The 17,051-nt window shown below is 41.6% G+C and overlaps 1 protein-coding gene across 2 annotated transcripts; it reads right to left on the bottom strand.

Moving 5' to 3' along the window:
- Window positions 1-785: 785 nt before the first annotated feature.
- Window positions 786-11,051, bottom strand: PLAC9 (placenta associated 9). 2 transcript variants are annotated; one of them, XM_042818316.1, is made up of 4 exons: window positions 10,906-11,051; window positions 2,510-2,604; window positions 2,100-2,220; window positions 786-979 (listed from the first exon to the last, which is right to left on the bottom strand). In XM_042818316.1, the coding sequence occupies exons 1-4, from the start codon at window positions 11,021-11,023 to the stop codon at window positions 969-971; spliced, it is 345 nt and encodes a 114-aa protein (XP_042674250.1). In that variant the 5' UTR covers window positions 11,024-11,051; the 3' UTR covers window positions 786-968. The 2 variants fall into 2 exon arrangements, with proteins under 2 accessions (XP_042674250.1, XP_042674249.1); XM_042818315.1 differs by lacking the exon at window positions 786-979 and having other exon boundaries at window positions 1,968-2,220.
- Window positions 11,052-17,051: the final 6,000 nt, after the last annotated feature.

Genomic DNA, 17,051 nt, shown 5'->3' with positions numbered 1-17,051 from the left:
ATTTCTCTGCTGCACACACACCTTTCTGTAAAGGCCAGGTAGGTCTTTTTTACCTAGAAGTTGTGTTGTTCTATGTTTGTCATAGAGGAACTCAGATGTTTTGAATGTAAGTTTAAAACCATTATCAGATTTGGAAAAAACGGAACAGTATCATTAATTAGCGGGGAAAAATGCTTATGTGGGATAAACAGGTAAATAGATAGGGACTTTAAAACATTTATCATCTTTTAAAGTATATGCTTTTTATTTTTGAAACCTTACAGTTTCCCCATCTGTATTCCTTTGCATGTTTTAATGATGCTGTTGTCTTAAAGGTATTTCTTTTTCCTCCTCCATGAAATCAGAAGATAGATTTTTGGAATTAACTTCAAGTTGTGTTGTCATCACAGCCAGGCAGGCTGAAGAGTGTAAACCTAGTGGAAAAATCTAGCAGGCCGTGCAACCTATCTACAAGTTTTGACATGGATATGGAACAAGGGTTCTTACTTCAGTCAGTGACAGCAATGTGAGCAAAGCTAGACCACACCATATGTCTGTTTTTGTCAGACAGTCTAATTATCTCAAGAGGAAATTGCAGCTGAAAGTGTGTCTTCCACAATTTGCACCCATAGCAAGGACTAAGTTCATTGCCAGGAAAGGAAGGTCTTTTTGAATTATGAGAGGTTTCTTAGCTGTTGTTGGTCCAGCACCCTGTCTGATCTTATTTTCTTACTGAGAATGCTGTACTTGAAATGCACTTTTGATAAGTATGGCCACTGAAAGATGTAAAATACAGACCTTTGAAATGATATCTAAAAGCCAATAACTTTTTATTGAAAAGCAAAAGAACACAAAATGAGAAGTACTTTCAGGAGTGTACATCTCTGCTCAAGTTCTGGAAACACCAGGGAGCTTTTTAAATGAACAAATTTGCAACTGTTCATAACAGCCGTCCTGTTACATTCAGCTGTCTTCAGTCTCCACTGTGCTCAGCTGGCATCTGTATAAAGAAGATGTGGTGTAGTTATTCTTGGTTATGAGGTCAGGATCAATTTTTCTGGATAAGCGCGATTTAAAACTTGATAACTGTTACTTCACAAAGAGGAGAATTCTCTATTTGATTTATCAAAGCACAGAAGGAAGGTGCTAGAGCTCTGCAATTCTTGAACTGGGTGGTAGTCAATGCAACCTAAATTTGAGCAGTACTTACTGTAGTTGTGTTGCAAATAGGCAGTGGTTAACTTGGGATTTCCGTTTTCAATTTACTGTAACTCTTCACTGGGATACTTTCTTAAATGATCATTGCAGGGATGTAGGTTAATTAACACCTGTTAACTGCCCCTTACAGAGTTATGGACGTCGATTTAAATGTTAGTTTCTCAAGCAGTTATGGTGACTGTTTCTGTACAGCCAACTGCAAGAACTAAAACATACGTTGTACTGCTGTCTACTTTCAGCCCACATCATATCACTGAAGTGCACTACAGTATGTGAGTATATGTACATACAGCAGTAACAAAAAATGACAAAACTGACTCCATAACAGTGGCTGGGTGTTGCTCATGCCTTTCTACAAGAGGTATACTCTCTACCAGCAGTGTCTCTTTTAAATGAACTACTGATAGGCAGAGACTCAAGAGAACAGAGTGCTGTCTAGCATTTCATTGCTGGGGAAACTACAGACATATCATTGCAGAGGTTCATTGTTCTTGGATCTAATATATGTATTGTCTTTTACTTGAGTCTGTTTTGCTGCATTAGTTCTTGTTTTATCCACTTTTGCAGTGGTGAGGAAGTGGAGCTTTTGACTTTGCAGCAGCCTTACTCAGATGGGCCATTTCAAACTCGATTGGACTATGTTAATATCCCCAGTTGATCAGCCTTTCTGTGTATCTCCTATATCTAGCTCTATGCCTGGTTTGTTCACTTAACTTTGTTCCCCTCTCTTTAGTGCTGGTTGTGGCACTGTCCAAAACTGAACCCTGTGTTTGAACTGAAGCCTTCACTGCACTGAATTGAGTGAATGAGTTATTTCTCATCTAATGTGGAAAGAGGATGGCATTTGGAATAGCACATGCAACATTCTTGTTGGCTTAGCTTATATCCCACTAGATACTTACCATCAAAAATGTCTATCAGTGGGGTTCCCGCGGCAATGGGGAGGTCTGATGTTGTCTCACTGATGATACTGAGGAGTGATTTGACTTCTGATTCTAGATGCTCCACAGTTTTTATTACCTTCTAATGGAGGAAAAAAAGGATAACAAATGTAGAGGGGGGCAGTCGGAGTCAAATGGAAGGAATTGTGTACCAAATGTCTTAGTTCAAGAGGTGTCTTGCTGTCCCATGCTACTAACAGCTGATTTTGTTGTTCATTGCAATTTAATGTGTTTTTCCAGTTATACTGGCCTCTAATGGCACAAGTATTAGAATTTTGTTTGGCAAGACTTAAAATACAACATTTATATTACAGCATTTTCTTTAGCCAAGAGGTTTAGTGTATTCCCGGAACCAGTGCTGCAGCTCTTACCTCTTCAATAATGTCTAAGCGTTCATGCATTGTATCATGTTCGTGGCACCAGCTTCCCAAACTTCCAGGTAACAGACTGGTAGGATCTGCAGCAGCTGGAAAAAGCAGCCGCAGTTAAATTAGCAGGAGCTTTCTGGTAATAACATTTACCTTTCTGACTTCTGGAATTGTATTTGGCGTGCTCAAGAGTGTTCTTTATTAAACAGAGCATATCTTGTCCTAGGTGGAAATAACTCGGTTAAATACAGATATACCCAACTGTTGTGAATGTTTCCTGGCGGCGTACAGATTTGTCCAAGTTGTTTGGAACAAGCTCTTTTCTTCTGATTGGCTATTTATTTGTGTTTATTTCACGAAGCCTGTTTTTTCTGTGTAGGGCAACCTTATTGCATACTCCAGCTCACATCTGTCTCTAGAAGTATAATACCAAAGTGTTGGAAAGGTCTGCCTTAATAGAATCTTATCATAGAAAGGCCTGGGTTGAAAAAGGCCACAACAACCATCTGGTTCCAACCCCCTGCTATGTGCAGGGTTGCCAACCAGCAGACCAGGCTGCCCAGAGCCACAGCCACATCCAGCCTGGCCTTGAATGCCTCCAGGGATGGGGCATCTACAACCTCCTTGGGCAACCTTTGTCAGTTCATCTTGGACTCTCATAAGAAGCAACTAGCATGGTAAAGCTTTGAAGAGCAGCTGAGTTTGTCTACTTACACTCTGAATGGATGCAAGCTGGTAATTCTATTGTGCCACTAACTTCTGCATAAACATCTAATTTTGCAATGGGAAGAGAAATGGGGAAAATGTGCACAGCCAGTGCCTTTGTTGGGCAAGTTACTCATGATAGTATTATATACAAAATCACTCATCTCTGTCAGTTAGCTACGGTTACCTCTCAGTACACATGAGCTCTCTGGCCATCTCATTCTTCTGGCTGTACCCCATGTAAGAGCAATGTCTGCTGTTATCTGGTGCTTGAGTGGAGCCAATTAATTTTCCATGACTTTTTCACAGTAACTTTTGGGTTTTAATGTGTGTATGTAGAGCAGTAACAATACTTAAAAACTGCTGAATTGATAGACTTAACTTCAAATAAGAATAAGCATATCTGATATATTTAAGACCTTCAGAGGCTGTAATAATGAGAAAGCAGCACTAATTTGTTGTGTTGCTGTTTAGTTGTGATGGAGAAAACCAGAGCATGATGTGAGCTTGTGTTATAATGTGTGCTTGAAGGCATAGGAGGAGCAACCATGGCTGTTTCCAATAGAGTTGTGTGAGAGCAGTGATTTGAACCTGGTGCAGTGCTTCGTGTCAAGTCTGTGCCATGAATTTTGGTGTTACGTGGTATCAACTTGTTAGGATTGTAGCAGTTCAATAGTATCAGAAATGTGCTGTGAGCTGGAATGGAATCCTTGAGGCAGGAAGGTGGAGAGGAATAAAACGTGGCCTAATGTACTAGATGTGGTATTATTTAAAAATTGCTTTAGCACAGTTTTAGACAGTATGTTTGGATGAGTTTGAGTTGTAGGCTTTGCTGGGGCTTGAGTTCTTGTACGTTCACCACGAGGTGGTGCTGTGAGGACAGGATCCTAAAGATTTATTCTGCCCGTTTGGTACTTAGACTGGAAATATGGCAGCTATGTAGAAGACAGCTGCTTCACGGTCGTTGTTTATTCGTTGTTGGTATTTTGGGAATGTTGTTACTCTTTAATTTAGTAGTCAGGTTGAACCATGCTCCCAAAACTTCGGCTTATTTACGTGTTGTTTTTTTTTTTTTCTATCACAGCTAGAGCAATGTGGAAATGCTGAATTTTTGTATCAGAAATGGAGGCTACAAAGCAATGGCCAGTCTTTCTCTACAAACCTTTTCTGCACCAACAATAGTAGTAGTAACTGTCAGATATTAATAGAATTTCCACCTTTCCAGTGTTACCAGCTCTCTGCGTCACGTGTGATTCAGCAGAATGCTGAACTGCTGCCCATCGTGTCACAGGGACAACCTTAAGTCACGAGGTGGAGTTGGAAGGCTGTGGGCCTCCCTTGGGTGAGAGCCAGCACCTGTCGTAAGTGTTTGTTGGTGGAGTTTTGGCCAGCCATAGGCTATGTGCCAGGCTTGTTTAGTTTTGTGCATTTCCTAGAAATGGGAAATGCAGGAGAGCTAATGCTAGTTCAAGTCAGTATTGGCCACTTCTCTTCCTCTGATTGTGCATCTTGTATCGCGCTGGTCCATAGAAGACTGAGTTCTGCCTTTGGAGTAGCAGAAGTAACCAGTCTAGAGACCGTGACCTTCCCAACCTGTGTAATGCCACAGTGAACATAGCTGCTGGTGCTCTGCAGGGGCTCCTCTCAATTTTTTCCTGATGCAGGAGCTTAAATCCTCTAAGGAACCCTTCAAACAAACATGATGTGATGAGGTCCTGCTCCAAATGCCACGTCAGTCATTACTTATCTCTTTTGTGTTAAATATGTTTCTTCTCTGCACAAACCACATTATTTTTGCCTGAGCTGACTGCCACTGTAAGTGGGAGTACACAGATAGGTAGGGGAGGTAAAAGAATGACTGTCTTAATACTGCCTTACATAGGTGTGCACAGCTAAAGGTAGAAGCTATTGTGAATTGCAGGTCTCAGTGGCATTCTGTTCTTTGGGGTGGTTGGTGCTTTTTTTGATGCAGAATCAGACAGCTTTCTTGCAGTGCGGATGCATTGCTAATTTATAGACTGCAGTGGGCTTGTTGGAGGGGGAGGAACTGTCTCACCCAGCCTTATAGACCTAGAACCACTTAAGTGTCTCATAAAACATCTGATAACTCTTGTTAGTAAGTGACAAGAGTTAGGAGAGAGTCTGTTTTAAAAAGCAAAATGGTTTTAGTTCCCAGGTTTCACAGCCTGGATTCTGTGACCCAGAAGAAATGCTGTCAGGCAGGGCCTGTGTCTCTGTGCCTGGTTAGCAGCTTTCTCACTACAGCAGAGATGCTCTTGTGCTTGTGGTGCCCTTCACCACCACACTAGAATGGGACACTGTGGGAAAGGACAATGGATCAGGCAGACAGTGCTTTGGTCACTGTAATTGCTTGCATTCTGCAGTTAGCAGAGCTTGGGCTTGAGGCTTTGGCTGCTGGACACCTGGTTATTTTGTTAGCCCACAGCTTTCATCTCTGGGATGGGCTGTTCACAGAACACGTCCAGTTCCTTGTGCATAAATATGACAGATATCTGAGTCACTAGGCTGACCCATACTTTTATAAGGGCAAGGGTTAAACTCCTTATTTCTTTACTTTGCCTATCATCTAGAAATTCTGACTTGTCTTGTACATTTTGTCTTCCATGTCAGGTTGATAATACCATAAAAGCAGTGTGGATCTACTGCCCTGTGCTGTGGTACCGTTAGAAACCAGCAGAAGGAGCAGAGAAACAAAATTTGAGATTTAAGGATGCCAGCAGACACAAGAAGTGCTTCTGTGTGAGAAGTTTAAGCAGGACCCTCTCATAAATGAGAAGCTTGCTGTTGGGTTTAAGGAAGTACAGTGGTTGTGTCATTGCCTCTTCTATATATGAATTTGTTCACATGATCTTGACATGTCAGTATCTGAATTCTATATGTATATACATACATCTGCTCTCACACTAAGTATAAAAGTGAGTATATAATTGCTCAACAGCTTTTAAAAAGTATATTAATCTATATAGATATATACCTAGTGTGTGCACATATAATACGTAGACATAAGTAAATGTGCACCTCGTAGTGAAGTTGGTGTCAGAAGTCGGAGGGTAATGTTGACTTACACTTTACCAATAAAAGTTCACAACATAGCATTTCTGGTCCCCTCAGTCTGGTCCCATTAGTTGCACATATAAGCAGACTGTTGTCCACATACCTGTGTCACAAAGGCATCTGATAGGAGAAAAATTGTTTTAAATTAAAGCAACACAGAATTGCAAGCTGGAACACAATAATTCAGGTTAGAACACAGATTTTTTTTTAAAGTCAATGAATCAAGTCAGTAACTGAAAGTACCATCTGCATTGCTTGTATTCTTTATAAGGGTAATTCACAAGGATACATCACGAGTCAAGCTGTAGAAAATACTGGGTTGGGTTCTGTGGGCTGTGTTACAAAGAAGGTTGAGCTAAGTGACCATAATGTTTAAAACATTGGTTTTAAAGTTGATTAAAAAGACTTTTTTTGCATCGTTCTGTAACCATTGTGGTTGTGAGAATTGACTGAGAGTTCATGTTGTGCTCAGCAGGGATCTTGAGGTAAAGCAAAGCAGACCACAGGCCAAATGAAAGACAGTTGAGACTGAAAAAGCAACCAGATGGCTCATAAAGCCTGAAATCATGTGACAGATGATAAAAGGGAACATTTATAGCTTTTGAAGGAGATATGCTCCTGTTTGTATTACCTTAGGTTTATCAGTACCATTTTATTCCTGTAGTATATAGCAAGAAGTGATGTGATAGCTCCTACTGAGAAAACAAAACTTACAGTGATGGGTTTGTACTGCAACAGAAAAAAAAATATTATCAAATGGACTTGAGTCCATTTGGTGACCCCTTCCCAGCTCATTTGAGATGAGCATGATGGATGTCCAAAGGCATTTGCCAATCATTGCTTAAATTGTTTATTATCTAAATATACTGTTGGACTCAATGTTAAAGCACGTAAGGTGACTTCGAAGTGTTAGCTCAAGAAATCGCAGTTTGCAAGTTAAATTCAACTGCTTTTGCAAGTGAGAACAGAAAAGTCTATCAGTATTATCAGTAATACTCATATTAATGCTTTCAGACCTAGGTCCATCTTAAACTAACATTGCTAGTCATGTTTAGTTTGGTGAGGCTGTTCTTAAAAACAACCTTAGTTGCCAGTTATGTCAACCCTCCAATCTCCTTTGGATTTACACCCACCTGAGTTTTGTATATGTTTATATAAAGGAAGGAAGATGAGAAAAAAATGTTCCTCTCTTGTTTTGAAATGTATTTCCAATGTGCTGGTCTTATTGAGCAAGCAGCCAAGGAACTTTGTCTCATGCTTGTTTTTGCAATGGAAAATGGCTACGAGAAATCAGAGGGAAGAGAAGTATGGGCTATGTAGCTTGCAGGTAAGTAGATCTTATTCACTCTGCAAATTAGAAGAGGATATTCTAATGTTTTGGGCTCCAAACTCATGTTTCCCTTTGTGATATATTTATTTCTGTATGTGTATGTATTTGGTTTTGAAACTAAGGTGAAGAGTTAGGATAATTATAGCTAGTAGCTATAAAAGAGATACTTGTGTATGCAGAAGAGAATGAGCCGTTTCAGAAAGGGGAGGAAGTATGTAATGGCATATCTAAAGTATGTAAGTTATGTAGAATGGATGAGCTTAATCTGGTTTTGAGAATGGAGGAGGTCAGAGAGGTGAGTATTTGATGTCGCTCATGAATTTGGAGATGACCACTGGTATCTGGGGATAAGGAGTTGTGAGGATGTGGCTTTTGGGCTGTGTTTGGTAACAGGAGCTACAATCACGGGGAGCAGGGTGTGAGGTGAGTCTGTGACTTACGAGTCAACTCTGTGTAGCTTGCATGTAAGTTCTGCCTGTAGAAAGAAATACAGTAGTACAGGAAAGACAATCTTTACAGTTTTTTCCTAATAGTGAAAAAATTGTAGGGACTTGACTGAAGATGTGCTTTCCTCTGGCAGACAATTTGTATGTACTGTAACCACTCAGGAAGTGACTTATGATAAATACATGCACACTACATCCCATGTATTCATGGAGTGACCCACAACTGCCTCACTCAGGACAGATCAGATGAATTTATAAGTACAGCTGATGCAGGAGAACAGCAGAGTCCTGTATTTCCAGACCCCTGACTTTCCAGCAGTTTGAGAATGGCATTTGCTTTACCCACAGAGGTTACCACTCCAGGTAACTCAATAACGTAGAGGTTTTACACATGGGTTAAATGTGCTCGCTCCTATGCAAAATCCCTATTTCAGGTGTCTCGTTCTTAAGAAGCACCCCTACATCTGGGTACAAACTTTCATTCATCCTTGTTGGAGTTCAGAATGAGTGTTTGCAAAGACTCCCCTTGAACTGGGACAGGCTGTAGGCTTCTATAAGAGAAGGAAATACCTATTATGTGGGGTGTAGTTGAAACTACTGTTGGCTTATTAGTAGAAAATTATGACTCAGGCTGGTTTCAAATGGTAGCTCTCATGAGTTTTACTGTGGACTTAATTACACCTGTTTGGAGTTCAGTCTTCCGGGAGCAAAATACTGCTTTATGAGAATGCAAGTAGTTGATTTCATGCAAAAATAAGCAGTTTTGAAAGTTTGGTTGTTCTATTTTTCCCTCTTCAGTTTCTGAACAGTGCCTCTGATTGCTGAATATCACCTTTATTCCTATTCACCCCAAAAGCTCGTGAGTCTACCCTGCCTTAGGTACAGCATGTGCATATCGGAAGATCCTAAGAATTCTGAGAAGTCATTCTGTGTTAGGTGAATGAGGGGAAAAAGCGTTCCCTTAAACATGATTTGCTTTTTCTTGCAGTTAAAAGCAGCTGAACCACAAAGTGCTGTACTGAGCAGCAGTGGTTCCACTCAGGCTCCCTTGTTGCTCTCTCCTCAGTAGCTCAGTATTTGGATATGCTCATCTAACTGGAGCATGTCATGGGCCCAGCCTGCTTACCCAATTGCCTGATAATTGTTTACCTGCGTATTCCAGGTCACCTCTCTGCCATGCATAAACGCATAGGAGACACTGTGCTGCTGGGATGTTGCACCCTCAGAACAATTTGCCCAAAGCTTTTTGTGGGAATGTCAATATGTTTAAATGGGGCAGGTGTTGAATGGCCAGTGCACGTGGCTATATTGAATGCTACTCTAGCAGCAGCACCATCTCACAAACTAACGCAGCAGTAGCAGCAAGGAATGAAAAGCTGCAGACGTCGGGTGGGAGCCTGTAATGAATCCAACTGGGCATCCACACTAACCTCTCACCTTGAGCTGCTTGAAAGCTGACCCTGTGAACATGAAACTGTTCCTGTTAATGGCTGAATAAAAACATACGCTCTACTCGTCCAACCCCAAACCATTTTTAAGAGGAACTGTTGTCAAAGAAAACAGGGATAACCAATAGATGAATCATGGGGGTGGAGTGGTCAGGGGAAGGATCTGTAAGAAAATTAGGAGTTGTGTTCCTCATCTCAAAGGTAGAAAAGGGAGAGTAGGAATGACTTTTCTACAGTCTTTCAGTCAGCCAAGATGTGCACCTGGCTGTGACAGGCACAAACTCCAGCCCTTCCTCAGCTTGACTTGAAGAAACCAGCCAGTATGGACCAGGAATTCTCTCCTTACGAAAAATTATTTCTTGCTGTCTCCCTGTGGCAAGAGCTGTTCTGAGATTGAGGTTCTTCGTTTCCTTTTTCCTTATAGATAATATACATAGGGAGCAAATAAACAAAAAGTTTTCCCACAGTGCTAATGGGGAGAAAACTAGTCAGAGTGCCCTTGCTAGAACTGATAATTCGTCACAGATAAACATTGTAAAGCCAGTTGTGTGGGAGGGAGATGGCATGTGGGATTTGGGGGCAAAGGAGACAAAACAGTTTTTTGGAAAATATTTTGAATATAATGGAAACTCACTGCCCTGCCACAAATTACAAACACTGTGTGTTGTCAAGCAGCTGGAGCAGAGGGAGAATGATGCTGGGCCTCAGCTAGCAGAAAAAAAACATAATACAAACAGGCTGTGGAGCCAGGTTTGTGGTAGCATGGGGACTATAAATCCTGAGACTAGCTGAACAGAATAGCTCTCAGTCATACCATCAGCTGAACTGCTACTACAGGTTAGGTTAGTGCCAGCCCTGCTCTTAATTAAAGTAGAACTTAGATGCCAGTCTATCAGCTGTTGTGTGTTTCTGCTTCTTCCTCCCAAAGTATTTGAAGAAGGAATTGCGAGCCTCAGGAATTTCAAAAAGTAATCCAAAGCAGAAGAGACAAAAATGCAGTACTGTTAACAGCATATCTAAAAAGGAGGTTTTGAGTAAAGCGAATCTGTCTGCGTTCACCTTGAACTAGGAGGATTCATGTATGTGTTGTTACTGCTCCAGTGCAGTAATGATGGAGTTGCAGGGAGCTGGCTGCAGCACATGTCAGCTTCTGGAAATACACTGATCGTGTATTTCCTTGCTCCCATGAGTACAGTAAGATCTGTAAGAAAGCAATGTGCCTCTAGGACAGATTCAATAACACAGAACTAGAGATTCTCCTCTGAAGCAGACACAAACCTGTGACGCCTTCATATAAAGCCCATAAAGAAGCAATTCTTTATCTCCCCCGCCTGCCCCCATGCAAAGTTGTAGACCATGCTGTAGTTTCTGCTTTTCATGCTTGGAGTCACTCACCAAAGAGCTCGTGTTCCTGCAGGACTCCAGCAAACACTAGCACCCAAATGAACAGCATAGTCCCACGCTCCCTGTAGTCCTGTGCAGTGCACGGCAGGCTCCCTCCCAGGCTGTGCATAGACTGCTCTGTCTGTCCGTCCAGCAGTGCTGAGGTTTAGCCAGAGCTAGGAGGAAATATGCCCAGGCTGAGCCAAGATTCTGGAGCTGTGCTTTTTTTTTTTTTTTTTTTTTTTTTTCTCTTTCCTCCCTTTAAAAAACACCCTTCCAGCTCCACAAAAAGTCCAGTTATCCAGGCAGGCTGGCAGAGCTCCAAGCTCCCCAAAGTTTTTACCCTGTATTTATTTATGCAGCCTACAACTGGAATGTGCTGGAAAACTCTGATTGCTCTAAGTACAGCAAGGGGGGCAAGAAAAGGAGGAGAGAGGAGAGGGGTGCGGGATGTTTCTTTCCCTGTAGGATTATGTCTAGGGTGTGGAAAGCAGGAACAGTGGAAAACACGGTATCATTAGAGTTGTGCAAAAACAGGGTTCTCATGTTATTTGTTTTCAAGACTGCAGAAAAATGTCTTCTGGGAGGGCAGAAATTCTGCTGGACTGAGTGCAGCAGCCTTGTGTTGGTGGTGCCTTGCCTCTGGAAAGCAACAAAGGCTCCTCAGAGCTCTTCCCAGTTCGAAAGGTGTTTGAAATAAGTTAGATGTGATAACACCATGCGTAAAAATAGCTCTGCTAATGGCATTCTGACTGCGTGCTTGAGTTAAATACTTATCTTGAGAGCTGATGGGTGTCAATTGGGAACGTGTCCATGTAGAACATGAGGAGGTAGGCCTCCAGCCCTGAGCCTGCTGCAGGTTCCTGGCGCAACCTTTGTCACGTTCCTTCCAGCTTGCAGGTCTTTCGTTTCCTACCTTTGAAGGAAAACTAATAATCCTTTTACCCAGCTCAAGAAATAACAATTAAAAAAAAATGTTTGCTAAGCATTTTGTGTTGCCTGAGTTTAAAAAAAAAAAAAAAAAAATTAAAAAAAATTCTTGCGTTTTTATCAAGGAGTAGTTATTACAGAGCGAGTTAGGAATGCATTGCAAAGCTCCTGTACAACTAAGGCTGTACATGCTGTATGAAGGCTATGACTGCTGAAATGAGAGGTTGTCTGTGCTGAGGCTATGGGGGAAGTGGAAGCAAAGCCAACAGACTGAGGAAATGTGAGTGCTGTGCCGGTGAGTTCTTTACAACCAGGATGTTGACCTGCAGGAGTGCGAGCCCTGTACTGCTTAGGAGAGAGAAGTCTCAGGAGCAGGATAAGACTTAAGAATAGTTGGTTTCTTTTTTTGAGTATGCTTGTCCTGGACCTTTATCCTTACACTAAGTGCCTTTCTCAAGCAGAATCTCCCTCGTGTTCTCTTTCTAAGGGAGCCAGTTGGTGGATGCTTTTTTGCATGTTTTCTGCTGTACTCTACAATATACTATTAAACAGCAATGAACATGCATTGCATTCCTTTTTTCCTCTACACCAGAAAAGCTATAAAAATATATTACAACTGCTGCTGTGGACCACCACTGGGGAGGTCACTCAGCCCTTTACTGCACATTTCCTGGAGATTCTGAATGACTTCATCTCAGATTCATGAAACTGCTGCATTCTCTCAAGGCAATTCCTTCTTACTTGTTGAACAGTGTTATGTTTGACTACAGTGAGATCTGATACCCACAGAGAAGTAAACAAAACAGTGAAGTTTTTCTCTAGTTTGGTACTCCGGAGGTTATTTCTATAGGTAGAGAAGTTCTTTCTGCATGAGGGAAATACAGCCAAAAAAAATCACCTAGGCCAAGTAAGATTTTGGTTTTCAGTAGGGCTACTTGTCTAAAGCATTTTGGTGATCTTGGATGACTACCTAAGTTGATTACTGTTGCTGGTAAGCGCTCAGAATGAAGTTGGAAATGAACAAGTCTTTATCATTGTTGTAAATTATGACATATTTGAGATGCATATCAGAAATCATTAAATTGCAAAGTAGATTGTTCAGTGCAAGGCAGAAGATCTGGGTGTAGTGGAGAGTATGTGATATGTATAAACCTATTTGTCTTCTGGAAAGTTATTCAGTCACTGATTACCATCAGAGAAAGCATTCTCCAGCACATTCATCTTGGAAATGTCCATATATGAGAATATAATGAGATCATATGAATATAGGTTTGCACAAAATCCAGCTGTTGAGATGTTCCCAAGACACCAGCAGCCAAAGAAAGCATACCAGTGAACAGGGATGGGAATTTCTGCCAGCAGGCAATCTGGCGAAAGGGAGAGCAAACACAAGGTTTGAGTCTATTTTGGGAGTGTTGGAGTTTTTTGTGTTATTTTGCTTTTTTTGCTTTCTTACAGCCTTTCTGTATCGCTTTCTTGGATGAACCAAAGGCTTGGCAAAGCAAGAGAGTAGGTCATAGAGATACAACTGAGTGCATAGAGAGGAGGAACAGAATAAACAAAGGCCATGTGTCAGCAGAGGATGTGTGTGCCATGAGAAGGAAGATAATATCATTCTTGGGCATGAAATCCTGCAGCATGGACTGGTGGAGGAGTATGGATGAGCATAAACTTGGCAAAGGTTGAATTGCAGTCCCTCATGACTGTAAATGAAACAGAGAGAAAATTATTTCTAGGAGATTATTTCTAGGAACAAAAATACAGTCAAAGACCCATTTGTGTAGGGAAAAGAAAGAGCCTTACATGCAGAGAAGAAAATGGAAGAGAATGATCTCTATCCTGGATTTAGCACAGAGGGACAATGAAATACTGTGGATGTTCCCTTGGGAGAAGGCGTTTACCCACCAGAGTCTGGAGATTCCCCATGTGTTTATCTATTAGCTGCCAGCTGCTTGTGACCTGAAGTTTTCAGGCCGCACCTGGAGGCTGCTGAATCCTTTATGTAAAATGAGGCTTGGCTCATGATTCTTCTAGAGAAGGTGAATTATTTTCACCTTCTTAATTAACTCAGTTCTTGACTGCTGAGTTAAAGCAATAATTGAATGTGTGTGGAAGCAGAGCTTATTGCCTGGAGAGACTGATTTCCAATGAAGAGGTATGCAGTTGTCAGCTGCTTCCAGCGGAAGCAGGCATTAGCTTTGCAATGAGTGTATCATTTGATGAGCAAATGGAAGGTATCTTGGCGTGGTGATATCACCAGAATGAAACAGACATGGTCGATTACAGCTTTCAATTGTGGTAACTCAGCACCACATCCCCGGTAGAAAGCCCTGAGCCTCCTCATCTCTGTTGCTCATGGGAGCAGCCTCTGTTGGTGCTGCAGGTCTTGTGGGCTGCTGCCTTCTCTCCCAGCGCAGTCTCTCTTCAATCTGTTAGATAACAACTTGAATTAGTGGTTACTACCTTCAAGGAACATCAAAGAGTGCAATGTTCTCTTGTCATTTTCATAAAGGCACAGACTTAGGTTCCATTTAAAAACAAATAAACAAACAAAAAAAACCGTGCGGTATTACGAGGTGCTGATGAGATCAGCTCCAGTTGTACCCTTGGAGAAGGTTAACAAACGTGTGTCATGGAATACAGCACTCTGGTCCAGCCTTCTCCAAAACAATACATTTTGTACTGTGCCTAAGGCCAGCAGTGAGTCAGCTTCTCTCTTGAGGCAGTTCCCTTGTGTCATCTTGTTGCCAGCATGCTAAGCTGGGTTCTCTTTGCCAGCATTAGGTAAGCAGCTGATGGGTTTAGGCTGTCATGCATCTGTGACTTCAGCTTCCTGAGCAATCATCCACAAGAAATTTGAATCACAAGACTGGAGGTGGTTTGCATGGGGTGTTGGTGAGTGGTGTCTTACTGTTCGTTTTGTGTTTTCAACCAGCTGTTTGATCCTTTCATTTCACAGATCTCACAGATGTTAATAAGCCCAACTGTGCTGCAGGAGCACCTATGGAACAAGCTATGTAACATGCCTGCTCTTTCTAGAGAAAATACAACTTCATCCTGACCAAGCTGATTTAGCTGTATACTCAGCTAAATTAGTGAATCTGAAATGGACCCTTGACTCCTAACTTTATGTCGCACATGTGGGGCTCTGGTAATGCACACTGCTTTTTTTTTTTTTATTATAGAAAACTGCATCCTTTTGCTTGCATCCACCCATTTGAGTCACATTAAAAAAATGTGAAATAACTCCCTGAGTCCACAGCAAATAACACTCTAGAAAATAACACTGATGGGGGAAGTACTTGATTGTTCTCAAATTGGAATGACTCAGCTAGTGACTTTAGCAGGCCAGTGTTGCACACCACACTAATTAAAGGAAATAATGACTTGAAACTGAACCAACATTTTCACTCTGTGAAGGAGCAATTAATATCTTAGAAGCTATTCATCTGTTGCCTAGCACCTTGCTGAGCACAGGTCATGAGAAACAGCAGTGAAACAGAAGTCTGCGTTACTTAATGTCTGCGTACCTTTCTCCATTAGAGAGCTCATCTGCCGTACATGTGAAGCCCTTGAATACAGGCAGTATTTACCATATGAGCTAGCTGTGAGGTACAGATGTTTAATGAAACAGAAACAGCTGGGAATAAATCCGTTTCAGATCAACAGTCAGCCTGTTCTCATTTCTGCCTTAATTACTGGAAGATCATGGATAGATTCTAAAGAAAGTGTGATTTGCCAGAGAGAGGTCAAGCTAATCTCTTTACTGTCACTCCCCTGGAGATTTATAGTACGTGTATTACTTTGCTGCTGATGTAGTAAAAATCCCAAGTTAAGGGTCCTTTTGAAATGAATGCGGGATAGGAAATAGGATACTGTAGCACGATGCTAGTAGACCTTGTCCCATCTTTAATTGTGATTTTTCTTCAGGCATGCTTCCGACACTTTCTCCAAGGCAGAGAATGAGTAAGAAAATGGTATGATTTTTCTTCTGTCTTGCTGTCTGGTGGATTCTGTTCAGCAAGTATTTGTACAGTGAGCTATTACTGCATGGAGCCAGCATCTTGCCTCTTTAATTCCAGCTGCTAAGCATCGTTAGGAGACAATGTGAATACTTACATAATGTTGCTATTATCAAGAGAATTTGTTCCAGAGGGAAACTTTGTAATCATGAACAGTAAGAGAGGTGCCCACAAAACAATTTCTGTTAAATGCTCATCCAGGGAATGAGAAACCTTGTGAGACTATGGACAAATAGATTAACAAGATTAGCGTTCACCACAAGCTGTAGAGTCAGGGCATTAATTCATGCTTGTGGAAAACAGATGTGAACTCTGGATTCCTGTCTTTCACCCTTTGTTTTGAATATTTTTCTAATGAAATTCTTGAAGGGCAATCAGTTCCGTATGTTTTTGGGGGAGGGCAATAATGGTTACACCTGTTACTGGTTTGCTGCATCTGCATGGCTATTCTAGTTAGTGCTAAGGACAAAATTAAGGACAAGAATTATCACCTGAAGCTCAGTCCTTCCAGAAAACAAGCATAGCACTGATGCTGCTTCTAATGCCAGATTTTAGGATAGCCTATCTTGCTTTGAGAGATCAGTTGAATGCAGATCTATTAAAATATCTGCAACAGTGCACTGTCTGGATGTAATATAATGTATAGTTTTGCTTTTAAGTAACCTACTCCAGTTAAACAACCTTTTTAATTCATACCCACCACCAGAACTCACTAGAAGAGTAACAGAAGTGTTATTTCTTAGTTCCCATACTCATCTCTGCCTTTTTAAGAGGAAGTTTTTCACCCAGAGGGTGGTGAAGCACTGGAACAGGTTGCCCAAGGAGGTTGTGGATGCCCCATCCCTGCAGGCATTCAAGGCCAGGCTGGATGTGGCTCTGGGCAGCCTGGTCTGCTGGTTGGCAACCCTGTACATAGCAGGGGGTTGGAACCAGATGGTCATTGTGGCCCTTTTCAACCCAGGCCATTCTATGATTTTTTACTTTTGTGTAAGTGCTTTCTGGCTTTTCCTGCTTGGGTATTGCTCTTCACCATCTATAGCAGCGACTGCCTTAAGCTTCTTCTAATTAATGCTGAGAAAAGAGAGGAAGCAGCAGATTAGTGGATAAAATACATGAGAAGGGAAGGGACGGTTTGTTGCATGTGTTTACAGAATAAGAAGCACCGGAAGTGAGCACAGAGGAGTCATGTGAGTCATCAGGACTCTA

The sequence above is a fragment of the Centrocercus urophasianus genome, unplaced genomic scaffold, assembly GCF_019232065.1.
Source record: "Centrocercus urophasianus isolate 14NV4802_14NV808 unplaced genomic scaffold, USGS_Curo_1.0 seq_17, whole genome shotgun sequence".
In the NCBI taxonomy this organism is placed as follows: domain Eukaryota; kingdom Metazoa; phylum Chordata; class Aves; order Galliformes; family Phasianidae; genus Centrocercus; species Centrocercus urophasianus.
The sequence above is the reverse complement of the archived record's forward strand: the minus strand, read 5'-3'. Positions and strand labels throughout refer to the sequence as shown.